The 13942-nt window shown below is 42.9% G+C and overlaps 1 protein-coding gene across 4 annotated transcripts in view; it reads left to right on the top strand.

Moving 5' to 3' along the window:
• Positions 1 to 13942, top strand: part of MSRA (methionine sulfoxide reductase A) — a 409813-nt gene that overhangs the window by 292962 nt on the left and 102909 nt on the right. For all 4 annotated transcript variants that reach the window (XM_058670091.1, XM_058670088.1, XM_058670087.1 and 1 more), the window contains exon 4: positions 7471 to 7575. In XM_058670091.1, the coding sequence (XP_058526074.1) occupies positions 7471 to 7575 (105 nt within the window). The remainder of the gene's footprint in view (positions 1 to 7470; positions 7576 to 13942) is intronic.

Raw genomic sequence — 13942 nt, forward strand, 5'->3', positions numbered from 1 at the left:
TTGGTCATTGTACTTCTGGTTATCAGATTCTTCTCCTTGGGGCAAGTTTCTAAGCTGTGTCACCCACAGATCTACAGTTTGATTTTACTTATTGCAGTTAATACATAGCTCTTTGTTTGCAGTCACTTGTGCCACTCCCTCCAGTGAGTTCCAGGTCTGGGTTCTTATGTTAGATTTCCACCATAGTTTCTGTAGCCCTAGCTCCTGGCTCACCAGTCTCCACCTCCTGTGATACCATGCAGAGGCTGCACAGTTGTCTGTACAACCTTTGTTCCACTTTTGGTTGGAGCAGGTCCCAGGATTAGGGAGATACCAGATGTCCTATATAACTAGGTTGTTGATGCTGATCTTGATGGAACCCATTGGCCGTTAGGTCTGGGGCCACACAGACCTATTTTACCCATACGGTGCCGTAATTGGTATTATTTTCCTGTGGGACCAGTGCAATGCACTGAGCTCAGTGAGTTCTTGCTGAGCTCAGTGCATGCACAGCTCACTGTAGTCCTCTGCAGTCTTAAATCCTCTGTCACACTGTAAGAAATGGCGCCTGTCTACTGCCATACCACCCTGAACGCTCCCGATCTCGTCTGATCTCGGAAGCTAAGCAGTGTCGGGCCTGGTTAGTACTTGGATGGGAGAAATGGTGCCTGATGTGCCACCACTAGAGTTTTTGATCTGCTGGCCATCAGGTCTGAGGAATACCCAGACCTGTCTTCGGTGGAACCTGTAGGATGTCACATTGTTGCAGTTCACTGAGTCAGAAATGAGTTCACTTCCAGCTCAGTGCATGCACAGTCCTTCCCCCTAGCCTTTGCCTGCTTAAACAAAATGGCACCTAATTTGGCTCTAGGAGGCAGACTGGGCTGTGAAATCTACCCTGTTCCTGCACCGCCTGTCTGGGACCTGCTACTCTATCTCTGCTCCTGGTCAAATTAGACCAGCAGGATGGGCAGTTCTTTGTCTGGGTTCACCTCCTGAGCTCCCGGTAAATGTCATTTCCCACCTTGTTGCTGGTGGAGTTCAGATTACCACTTGCTGAATGCTGCTGGGGTATCAGTCACTGCAATGCCACACCGTTGTGTCCACTGCTTTCCTGTGTGTGTCAGTCTCTTGTTACCCCTCTGCTGTTGTTCTGTCCTCTCCTATTTCATGGTATGTGCCCTCTCTGCTTCACACTGGCTAATATATCTCCATCTACTTAAACGAGTCCTTACACTATTCCATCATATTGATTCTCCCAACCTCACTGAGTATTTTGTCTCCATCTGAAAAAATAGGAGACTGGTACCCAATCACAGTCAAACAAGTATTGAATTAAAGTGTTTGAACCATACCTTAAGCATGACTTCCATTCCTCTGTTTCCTAAGTCTGTGGTAGCTGGTTAGAAAATAATGACAATAGCATACTTTAGATGAATAAAACATAGACTTCACTGGCCTTGGGTCTTTATGCCAGGTGCTAGTTCCCTATTTCAAAAGTGAAGACAATGAAGCATACAATGGCTAGTAGATTAAAAAATATATCCAAAAATGGATGTGCAAGAAGCCAGGCTGATTTGTCAGGGCGCTGTGCTTTGAGCCAGCTATGTCCCCTCTCCCTGGCCCTGTGGCCACGAGGCATTGCTGAGTAGGCAGCCTCACAATCTGGCTCCTGAGTGGTGGGGGAATCCCCTGGTGGCACAGCACATTACTATCCCTTTACACTCCACCTGCTCAACTCCCAGCATGCTTCTCCTCTCATCCCATCCCTGTTCTTGTCTCATGAAGCAGTAGGAGGAAGGCCAATCATGTAGGTCTGGAAGAACTGAAAAGAAAAATCTTCCATTCAAGATGAAAGCTGTGGTATAGGATTTTAAACCTGGCTAATCAGGGCCAACATTGTAGTGCAATGAGTTAGCCCACAGTTTGTGACACTGGTGCCTCATAACCAAGCACCAATTCAAGTTCTGGCTGCTGCATTTCGAATCCGATTGATGTGCTTGGGAAGGCAGCAGAGAATGATCCAAGTAGTTGGGTCTTTGTTACCATGTATGTGGGAGACCAAGATGGAGTTCCTGGCTTCACCTGGGTATTGCAGCCATTGGGAAGTGAATCAGAAGATGAAGAATGAATGAATCAATCTCTCTTTCTTGTTCTTTCTCTCTGTCTCTATCCCTCTCCCCAACACACCTCCTCAGATCTACCCCTAGCACTCTGCCTTTTAAGAAAGAAAAAATAAGCCCTGGAATATTTATAATGGAGTTCCCTTTACAGGCACCTGGTTCATGGATATTTAGTTTCCAAGTAGCCCTAGAAGACCCCCCACCTCCAAGAGCAGTCTGTTTTTTGAGCTCCTAGCACAGGCCCTTAGGTCTCCACTTAGATGTTTTGTCTCGATGTGAATGGCCCCTCTGCATTTTGTTCCCTGTCCTCTGGGGCTGCAGGCTAAGGCAGCAAAGGGTGCCATTCAGAAAGGACACTTGTCCTTTTCATTTTTCTTTTCAAGATATTTTTGAACGACAGTGTTAAAGCACCTACAGTGCTGCTGTGAATTGTTAACAAGTATGTTTGCACATCACATCTATCATGCTATTTGTGCGATGTTATGTGAAGACACAGCTCGGAGTATTTTTTAAGATATGGCCTTTTATCTGTGGAAGCACAGGAAAGTATTTGCAGATTGGTCTCTGAAATGAAATTACCCTAGCGCGATGGCTCACTGCTGTTAAAGCTTGGCCATTTCTGTAAGTAGTTCCGAGTCCCTTAATCCTTTTGATCATTTGCACTGTGTATTTTTACACAGGTTTCTTTTACTTTGGAGAAATAAAGTAAAGAAACTTAAAGGTGAGTTTGGCAAGGGCATCTCAGTGCTGTTTGTCAATGCAAATGGACCTTGAATTTGAATGGTAGTAGTTTCACTTAAACAACCAGGCTTCCTTAAACCTCTCCACAAATAACGTCTGTGGCAGACCATGTTTGCAAGTATTTATGGGCAAGTGGAAAGCATTTCTGACCCCATTTTGCTCCCACGAAAGAATTGGCTGATCCTATAAACTATTCACTACGCCCCAGGGGAGTCAGTGGCCACACAGCTATGATTGGTTTCATCTAGGTGGTTACCCAGGTAACACGTGCTGTCACTTGGTGACGTTCAGTTTCTCCATTGAGAAGCCTAAGTGAGCACTAGAGAAGGAGTCTCATCTTCCTCTCTGGTGGAAAGCTGTGGGGCTTGTGACTGGGTTCTGTGTCTAACTCCTTGGGACATGGTGAGAACACTGTGACAAGCCCTGGATATTCTCATCTGTAAAGCAGGGACCATATCACTCCTTGTAAATGATCGTAAGCAATGCATGTGCACCTGGTTTCAGAGCAGCACTATTCACAGTAACCCGAATGGGGGATGAACCTGGATGTCTACAGAAGGAAGAATAGAGGAGCACTGTGTTATACATAGTGCACACATGTGCACACACACACACACACACACACACACACGAGCTTCAAAAAGTCCATGAAAAACTCACCTTGTTCTTTAACTCCATTTTTCAGGGATGTTTTTCATCACCTTGTATGCCCAAAGATGCACACAGTGGAATAACATTCAGCCCTAGAAAGGGAGGAAGTTCTGGGACATGCCACTCATATGAGTGAACCTTAGGATGTTACGCCAAAAACAGATATTGTGTGATTCTACTTACATGAAGTCCCTTTTGCGCGATCTAGAGTAATGGGGATGAATGGTGGTGTTTAGTATCACTGAACTGCACTCGTAACAAGGGTTAGGATGGCAAAGTTTGTAGAAAAATGGAATCATCAGATAAGTTTATTTTTGGAATAAAACAGTCTTGATATGCTTGTGTCCATTTTTCGTAACGTGGATTTCCATGCAATTTCTGCACATCCTTTATGCTTCTTCCTTAGGTTTGATTTTTGTGTTTCTTAACAGTCCTTACCCACTGAAACATCAAGGGAGCACCTTTTTAGAGGTTGCGCCTTTGAGATAGATTTCCTGCATCATGTGAGGTGGAATGAGTGTCTTTGTGGGTTATTGCCATGCCAGTATGGCTTCAAAGGGGGCTTAATTTTACCTGTCACTAGCCAATCCAAATGTAGTGTATCCTCAACAACTGTTAAGCAAGATACTGTTAAGCAGCTTAAAAAATATCATATATAAGAGATGGTATGTTAATGTTCGATGTGCGCTTGTTTGTTTCTGTCTGGTCACTTAAAATGTCAAGCATTTCCTCTGTCTTCATTTACATTTATTTCTGCCTATGTGAATAGCTCGTTTGTATTCTTTTGCTTATACCTCTAATGCAGTTTCAACGCTTCCCATACCAGATACATCTGTCATATTTATAGCATATTATTGCCATTTTTAATTTTCAGAGATTTAATGCTTATATGTTTAAATCAATCAAACATTCCAAATTATGAAATAACATTTTGAAGGAGATAAAAAGTAGTTCAATAATAACATGATATTCATAAACTCTCTGCTATCATTCTTCTCATCTATTTGCATAAAATGTTAGGATGCTCATTTGAATGGTTATCATATGTGAATCAGAATTATATGGATTGACCCATTAATGATGAAACATTAAAATGACCAATCACTTCAAATAAAAAGGACATAACAAAAGTCAGAGCAAAGAGGAAATTAAAATTATTAATAAGTATGCAGTAGGGCCCAGTGCAGTAGCCTAGCAGCTAAAGTCCTCACCTTACATACACCAAGATCCCGTATGGATGTCGGTTCTTGTCCCAGCTGCTCCACTTTTTTACCAGCTCCCTGCTTGTGGCCTGGGAAAGCAATAGAGGATGGCTCAAAGACCTGGAAGAAGCTATGACTCCTGGCTTCAGCTCAGCTCCAATCATTGTAGCCACTTTGGGAGTGAACCAGCAAAGGGAAGATCTTCCTGTTTCTACTTATCTCTGTAAATCTGACTTTCCAATAGAAGTAAAAAAATACTTTTTGAAGTGTGAAGTATATTTTACTGCATTAATGATGAAACCTATTAAAAAGGAAATAATTGGACATTATATTATGCCTATAAATCGCCAAGCCATTTTATAGGGAGTTTGAATGGTTCTTGAATATACAATAGAAGAAAATTGGATCATCTTTACTGAAAGGCAGTTTCACTGGGCATCAAGAAATTTTAAAATATTTATAAACATGGATTTAGAAATTCTACTTATATAGCTATGACTTGAGACAGACTCAGAAGTGTGGAAAAATATTTGCATTCATGATAAGAATAGGATTCAGTCTAAACGCCCAAGGACAGGGAGTGATGGAGTCAGTAATTAGACAAGCATCTTATGCTGTGTTAGAAGTCATGATAAGTGGTATTTCCCAAAAATCTCAGTGACATCATAATACTCCAGTAACTGGGACAAACATGCTACTGTGATTACAGTGGAAGAAATTTTATTTTCACATGGTATGAGCATGCATGTCTGATGTGCATCTAAAAAGAAAATGAATTAAAAAATGTTGATATAGCTCTCATGAGACAGGACTAGAGGAGTATTTTTATGTTTTGAACTTTCCCCCATTTCCTAAGCTTCATATTATTCACAAATGCTGTCTCTATAATTAGAAGGAAGCTGAAATATTAAAAAGATTAAAGATAATGAATATGTTTCTTTTATTTTTCTGGACTCGTCTCCCAAGTGACCACCCAGCTTCCTTCCCTTTGATGTATTAGACAGAATTCTGGAAAAGAAGTTAAAACGTAGGATGTTCAAGTTGTGGCCCAGAAATTCACCATATTCCCTCGGGCAAATCTACCCTTCTTGTATCTCATTTTTTTTCAGTTTGTCACAAGGGGATGTATACTTTTAATGGCCATATCATCATACAGTTTTGAGAACCGAAGTGAGGTAAACCAACTTATGGCAAAACACCTTTGCCAAATAAGATGCAAGTTCAGGGTTTTCTCCCCTCCCTCTCTGAACCACCCTTATGTTTGATAATTTTCTGCAAGGACTCAGAATACACTGAAAGCTGTTAGACTCATGGTTATGATTTATTACAGAGAGAAAAAAAAAGCCCAAAGTCCACTCATTGAAGAGCTGTCTGGGAAGGTTTCAAACATTTCTGTTCCGCTGGAGTCAGGGGCATTATCCTCCTGGCTTCAATATATGATGATGTGCAGAGAATACTGTTCACCAGAGGTTTGCCTGAGTTTCAGTGCCTATTTTTTATTGTGACTCCACTGTGTGGGCATGATTCATTGGTTGATGGTCCATAAGGAGGAGCCCCATGTTCAGGCTGACTGACACAGTATTACACAATACTCCCCACCCGCGCCTAATCTGCTTGGTTGATCTTTTTTACATGGCCAGTTTCCAATTCAAGACTGTCAGGTGTAACTGGCCCCATGTTAGGATCCGTGTGGCCATCCTCATTTCTTTTGTGTAGGACATTTTCTCTCAGGAGCTGAGGCCAAAAGATCAGACCTCTCTTTGGACAGAGTGACCATAAAGAGATGGGAAATAAATCTAAGTATTGGGATGATGTCAGCCGGGAAAGGGTCTGTTACTCACCGGGAAGACTATAAGGTGTGAATTCCATAGGTCCCAGTGCTCCTGCAAATGCCCACTGCTGTGTCGCACTGAACCTTCTGGAGCACACTGGACAAGGGCCCTACTCACACTTAGTCGCACACAGAGACATTTGCTAAGGTCATTGTTTGTCAAAGAGAGGAATTAGGCTGAGAAAAAACAAGCATGCTCCTACCCCAAGTGTTTGAATGTAACCCTTGCCCCAACATTAGCAGCACAGCAAATCTGTCCTTCCACTAACTAGTCTATCTAACGTGAGTTGCAGCCTGTGTTTTGTTGTTGCTGTTTTGTTTTGATTTGTATAGGTTTGTAGGTTTCTCTACATCTGGCCCAAGCTGGCTTTGCCTCATGCTGTTTACTGCATACAGCATGGGGCTGATGACTAGAATAAATTGGTGCAGTCACCCCGGTAGTGCTTCCCGTCTCTAACATCATTTCCACTTGGGTCCATAGAGTTCAAAAAGCCTGCTTGCTTTTTCTTCATGAACTTAACAAAACTAACTCTCTCTCTCTCTCTCTCTCTCTCTCTCTTTCTCTCTCTCTCAATGAAGAACTCACCCCAGGAAGCTTGCCGGTTGGCAGTTGTGTGCTTAATGGAAAAGGCAGTAGCCAGAGAGACAGGAGGAGGCTGGAAGCTGATATCCACTGATGCTTCCACTCTCTCCCTCCCTCCCTCCCTCTCTCCTTCCTTCCTTCCTTCCTTCCTCCCTCCCTCCCTCCCTTCCTTCCTTCCTTCCTTCCTTCCTTCCTTCCTTCCTTCCTTCCCCCTCTCCCTTCCTCTTTCCTCCCTTCCTTCCTTCCTTTCATTCTTCAGAAGTGCTTTAGCTTTTGCCTGTTGGGTTTTTGAGAACCAACAAGTTGCAGTAAATTGATGTTGTCAATCAATTCCATGTGTACATTCTGTTTCCTTTCAAGGCAAAACTGGCCACGCAGAAGTCGTCCGAGTTGTGTACCAGCCAGAGCACATCAGCTTTGAGGAACTGCTCAAGGTCTTCTGGGAGAATCACGACCCGACCCAAGGTAGAGTGATGAGTGAGCCAATATTTAATTATCTTACTAATTACAGCTGGGATAATTAGTGTTTGAGCTGCATGGAAGAGATGAACCTTGAAATCACACAGGAGCTCAAGAATGTGATTGCAGACATTTATTGACGGAGAAGAGGAGGGGCTGGGGGGAAAGGGTGAAAGAATAAAGGCGCAGCCACATTCGGCGCCCCTCCCCCGCCTACAGCTGTCAGGGGTGGGAAAATTCCCACAGAGAAAGACGCCAGACAATAGAGATCCGTTCACCTTTGATTATTGCATTATTCCTCCTTAATGCAGTCTTTTGTCTACAAAATTAAAGTGTCTTTCCAGCAGCTCTAAAGTTTTTCTGATTTATGGTTCCTTTATTTCCCAGAGTTTGGCTTTTCTCATCTTTTGACGTTATCAGGTTGTTTTTTTTTTTTTAACTGTCTGTAGATGATAAAAAAAAATAGAAAGAAAAGATAAGAAAGAAACATAAAGGTAAAGCATGGTATTTGGTAGATCTACAATGCTTGGGTTATTTGAATATTTCATTTTTCTTCCATGAAATTTTTTGTGGAGATATTACTATATTGGAGCTATAAACAGTATGGCTGGAAATTTTTTTTGAGCACACACATAAGCAAAAAAAAATCCCATGTTGGCAAATATCATTGTAAACCTCAATAATGAAGTAATTTCCAGATTGTGTCCTAATAGCCTCCTAGTACTGCTTTGCCAATGTGGTGGTACAATATTAGGAAGCTTGTAAACTGAAAAATTCTATACAATTGATGTGCTTTTCCACAAACCCTGGTCATTTAGCAGTACTCTGTTGAGCAAAAATACATATACACACACACGAAAATGTTTTCCTTTTGGTGCCAGGTTCTGTGTAGTGGGGCGGCCACGTTGGCTGTTTCTTCAGGAGTGGATGTACACTTCCAGATGTGCGCTGTGTTTGGTGGGGGGCATCTGAGCATGCTCCCAGCAGACAGTTTGCTGAGTACAGGGTGAATTGACAGAGAGCAAAGGCAGAAACATAAACCAAGCAGGATTAGGCAGGGCCAAGATACTGGCAAATTCACTGCAGGGGCTGAAGGCTCAAGATCTAGGCCTGGTAAGGGACCGGGAATAGTGTTATCGTGATAACTATGTCTGGTTTGCCAGAGAGAGTGGATCCCTAGTGGGAGAGAGATGAGGCCTAGGGCAGAGTAGGTAGAGGACTGGTAGGACAAGAGCACTATAATGAGAACAATTTGGGTGTCACCCCAGTTTGGACCACTGGAATATCATATGAGAAAGGTGAGGGCTTAGACAGGAAATTATGACTAACTAGAATAGTAATAGGGGTTGCAGTTGGTTCAGTAAGATGGCAGTTGGGATGCCTGCATCCTTGATTAGAATATATAGGTTCAAGTAGTGCCTATGTTCTGCTCTTAGTTGCAGCCTCCTCATGTACACTCCAATAGGCAGCAGGTGATGGTTCAGGTAGTTGGGTCCATATCACCCCTGTAGGAGACCCAGATTGGTTTCCTGGCTCCTGGCTCCTGGCTTCACCCTGGCCTGGCCCCTACCCTTGATAGTTGTGGGCATTTGGGGAGTGAACCAGCAGGGAGAGATTTCTCTTTTATAAGGCTCTTGGACAATACACGTTATCTTTTAATTCCCTTTTCCACAAACTTTTTGAAATGCCACTGTATTTCCTCCAAGTTACAGAGGCAGGAAATCAAAGGTGAAGACATCAGCAGGGTTGGTTTATTTGGGTGCTTCTCTCTCTGTGTCCTGCAGATGACTGTCTTCATTGAGCTTTTCCAATGACCCATGTGTGTCTCTGACCATGTGTGTCCAAGTTGCCTCCTCTTGTAAGGATACCAATCTTATTGGGTTAGGGTCCTCCCAGATGAATTCATTTTACCTTAATTATCTCTATTTAAGCCTTATCAAAACATAAAAACAGTCACATTCTGTGGTTCTGGAGTTAGGACAACAAACGTACTAAAAAGGAAATGGCAAGTGGGTGCAATTAAGCTTATAACACTGTTTAACAATGTAATATCTGCATCTGCAATTCTTAAGAGATATTTGGAGTTTCATAGACTGGAAGAGATGGGGGGAGTGCAGGGGTCACGGAGTCAAACATCACAGAGTAGAGCCTTTGACTTCAGTACCAGAAGCCAAAAGACAGAACTGTTAATGATAGGGTTCACAGACAATGGAGTTTGATTATTGAGTGACATGTTTTTCCACTGACAATTGTGGACAAATTACCTAGGTAGGAGAGTCTTACCACCCTTTTTTATATTCATTCCTGTTTAGAATAGTGTTTGATGCAGTATAACAAGTCATAAATATTAATTCACAAGATATATGGTCTTTCCACATTATTATTAGAATTCCTTTTTTGGGTAGCTCTGTGTAATGAGCCATGGTAGCAATTTCTTTTTAATTGTTTGTTTTCCCTGCAAGATTTCCCGGAAACCTTCTAGAGAGAGGCACTGCTTCCCTGGAAAAGGGTGGGTCTTGATGCAGGCCTGGCTCTTCACAGTTATCTTATCCTGTTTTTAGTAGTATTAAACCGAAGGATTAGACATGTAATCTGACATTATTATACGGGATAAAAAGGTGTCCTCACTTCATTGGGGAGGTCAAGGTCAAAGTGTTCTGTATGTGTAAGGGAGAGACACTGATGAGAAACAGGCTGATTCTTGGTCCTGAGGACACGGGCTGCTACAGCTCGTGTGTTCCCTTTGAGAGCTGTCCTTGTAGTTCTCCAAGCCAAGTACCACATACTCATCTCTGATTTTCATACACTTACTTGAGTTTCTGTTACAAGCAACAACCACCAAAATCCCAACTCTTCCTCTCATTTGACTTAAAGGAGTTATTCTGATAATATTGATTTGGGAGGACCGAGTATGAAGTGGGCAGGATCGAACTGGACTACAACACCCATTGGTTCACGAGGAAGACAGGGCTGGAAACAACGAACCCAGCAATCCCAGTGACCAGCATGAGCATAAGCTGATTGGTGTGACGGACGGTGTCGGACTCTGTACTAGCAAATTCGCGCAAGAATCAGGCCTGGGATCATCTCAGATGAAGTTTCTTTGGAGATCCCTCCAACTGAACTGCTGATCTTAGAACCCCAACCATGAAGAGACTGTCAGCCAGTGGATTCTGAATAGGGTTCATTGCGATTGGAACTGAGAGATTGGCAGCAATCCAGAACTGATGAACTATCAAAACTGTATGAGCAGGACCCTCAGAGCGCGCCTCCAGTTGGGAATCTGGGATGGGTGGGAGGTTGGGTGGGGCTTTTCCCTTTGTTTTTTTCCCTCACCCCAGATACAGGGAAAAATGATATTGGCGTGGAAACAATGGTATTACCCACTTTCAAAAAAAATATATATTGATTTGGTTTTGTGAGTCAGAAGTCTAAACTCATTGGTTAATAGTTTTGCCTTTATGCCAGTGTGGCTTGGAGGACACTAAACATTGTTTCTTCAAGATCTATTGATTGTTTGATCAGAATTTCCCTTGGTACCCAGAATTAAGAATTTGGGATATATGCCCCACCAAATCTAAACCCCTCTCAGTGTTTGTAAAGTACCATGAAAGGCAGTCATTCTGTTGGCAGGCATTCTAATAGGTAGTGCTATATCTCCAAGCAATCCTGAAAATGCAGCATTATGTGGCCTTTGAGGTCATGTACTAGGAAAATCTTTTTCTATAAGAAAAAAAAAAAAAACCTTAAGTTCTTTAGTGCTGAGACAAAATGAACAAGAAAATAAATGTATGTAAGACCAGAGACAAAAATATTAGTCATGAACCAAGAATGTGTTAACACCAGGATGACAAAAGCAAAGAAAGTTAAGTCAGAAGAACCCAGGTATTAATAGATTTAATATTCCCAGGGAACCTGGGGTAGTCCAAAACATGTCATCAAGTGTAATTTTTCGGAGATTGGAATTTGAAGCTCACTACCTGCAGGCTAGGCACACAGCAGGAGGGAACTGGGCTGCAAATGAACATGGCCCTGGGTCACTTAGCACATCTTACCACAGCTTCTTGATTTCTCCACTTAAAGTCACAAAATAACTCTTGTCTCATTTCTAAGTGAAAGGTGGCCCCCCCAAAGAAAGCCAGCAATAAAACATTGGGGGTATAAGGCCATGGAGATGTGCAAAAGGGTGTTTGGGAAGACAGCAGCCTGGCAGATCCGGAAACTCTTCTAGAGTAAATGATTTCTAAAATGATCCCATCCCAACAATGCTTACCTGCGCCACAGTTGCTTTTCAGCCAAAAGCCTAAACTTGAATGAAACGTGAGAAGGCTTGACCTTTGATGTGAAGATAGTCCCAGGAAACTCCACAGAAATAGGACTCTAGAAAAGCATCTGAATTAGCATGTCAGAAAGGCTCTATTACCTTATTTGTAAAGTCATTAAAGATCTGAAGGGCCTATTTACATGTTTTAGTTTGTAATTTTGTGGGAGCTGCAATATCCTAAGATTGCAATTTTGTGGGAGCTGCAGTATCCTAAGAATGATACTTAGAAATACAGGGATTTCTTGTTAATGCCAAGGATCTCACTATAGAAGAAAAGGCAGGAACTTTTCCTTGGAGTCTTCCTTCCATGAGATCAGATCTTGATGGCACTGACTACATCAAGAAAATGTGTGTCCGTCAGTGCCTTATTATCCTGAAGCAACTCTCACAGTAACTGCCCTACGGGAAAGTGCCCAGACACTCCGAAGGGAGCCAAGCTGAGAGAAGAGAGAGAGTTAGGGCCTGAGTCATATTCCATAGCCACTATGCAGTGAGTCCAGAGAGAGGGCCATTCAGTAGATTAGCTTTTTCAGGTGAAGTGATAGATATTGCAGCCTTCTTACACATTTGGTCAATAAATAAAAGTCTTATCTCTTAATTTAACAATGACAATAAAACCTAGCCTTTTCTAGGACAGTGAGATATCAGCATTTATCAAATACATTCTGTTCTACCTATCTGTCTAACTCATGGGACAAATATGTTCCCTAGACTTCTGAGAAGAGGTGGTAGCACTCAGATCCTGAAGACAACAAAGCCTGAAACAGAAGATTTGAATTCTGACTGTAAGAGAGCCCCCTTTCTGACTGTGGGATCCTGGTCAAGGGCTAAAAGACCAAACAGCATGATGCAGTCTGTTGCAAGGACCTCCTGGACTGTACCGCATCCTGAGGTGCATGACGGCAGGAGTGCATGTGTGAAGAAGAGTACACAGGAGGCCAGAGAAACAGAGGCTTCATCTCTTTTTTTTTTTAAAGATTTTTTTATTATTATTGGAAAGCCAGATATACACAGAGGAGGAGAGACAGAGAGGAAGATCTTCCATCCGATGTTTCACTCCCCAAGTGAGCCGCAACGAGCTGGTGCGCGCCGATCTGAAGCCGGGAACCAGGAACCTCTTCCGGGTCTCCCACGCGGGTGCAGGGTCCCAAAGTCTTGGGCCGTCCTCTCCTGCTTTCCCAGGCCACAAGCAGGGAGCTGGATGGGAAGTGGAGCTGCCAGGATTAGAACCGGCGCCCAAATGGGATCCCGGGGCTTTCAAGGTGAGGACTTTAGCCACTAGGCCACGCCGCCGGGCCCTAGGCTTCATCTCTTAATGACTGCCTCACTTCTTGATATCACCACACCAGGAACCAAACACATAGAACATGAGCTATGTGGGTTCAAGCCTCATCCAAATCATAACACCAACTCAATATGAACCTTTGCTTTTGTCCTCTAGATAAAAAAGGGATAATCTTGTCTGTATTGCCTGCTATATGGGCTGTCATAAGCATTAAATAACATGATGTGAAAGTGATACAGTCCCATCCAAGAGCCAGGCAGTGTCGGTATGGCAAGATTTATTATTTGAAAATAGTAAGAGAGGGAGAGAAAGGACTTTATTTTTATATCCTCATTACCCTGGTCTCTCTAGGAAAATATTTACCCTCCATCTGTGAAAATGTGGGTTTTCTACTCACAGATACTTTTGTCCTTTGTGTTAATTTGAAAACATTCCTTGTTGCTCTGTAATGCTGCTAGTACTGCCCTGATGCTGGTGGTAGCAGTGAGGCTTGTCAGTGGTCCACGGTAAGAGGCTCCTAGAGTTTGCGACTGACGGTAGCATCGGAGGAGCTGAGTCAGGTTGCAGCTTCTCAGACCTGTCTGTATCTTTTTAACTAGCACATTGTGTGAATGAATGGCACCATCCAGCCCTCCACCTGTTCCTGCACAGGATAAAGTGCATAGACTGTATCTTGGGCCAGCTCTCAGGCACACAAGGCAGAAGCTTTAGCTCTGATTTTACCCCTTACAAATTCTTAGTCACAACCATTTCTTGCTACTAGG

Source organism: Ochotona princeps, chromosome 11, assembly GCF_030435755.1.
Source record: "Ochotona princeps isolate mOchPri1 chromosome 11, mOchPri1.hap1, whole genome shotgun sequence".
In the NCBI taxonomy this organism is placed as follows: domain Eukaryota; kingdom Metazoa; phylum Chordata; class Mammalia; order Lagomorpha; family Ochotonidae; genus Ochotona; species Ochotona princeps.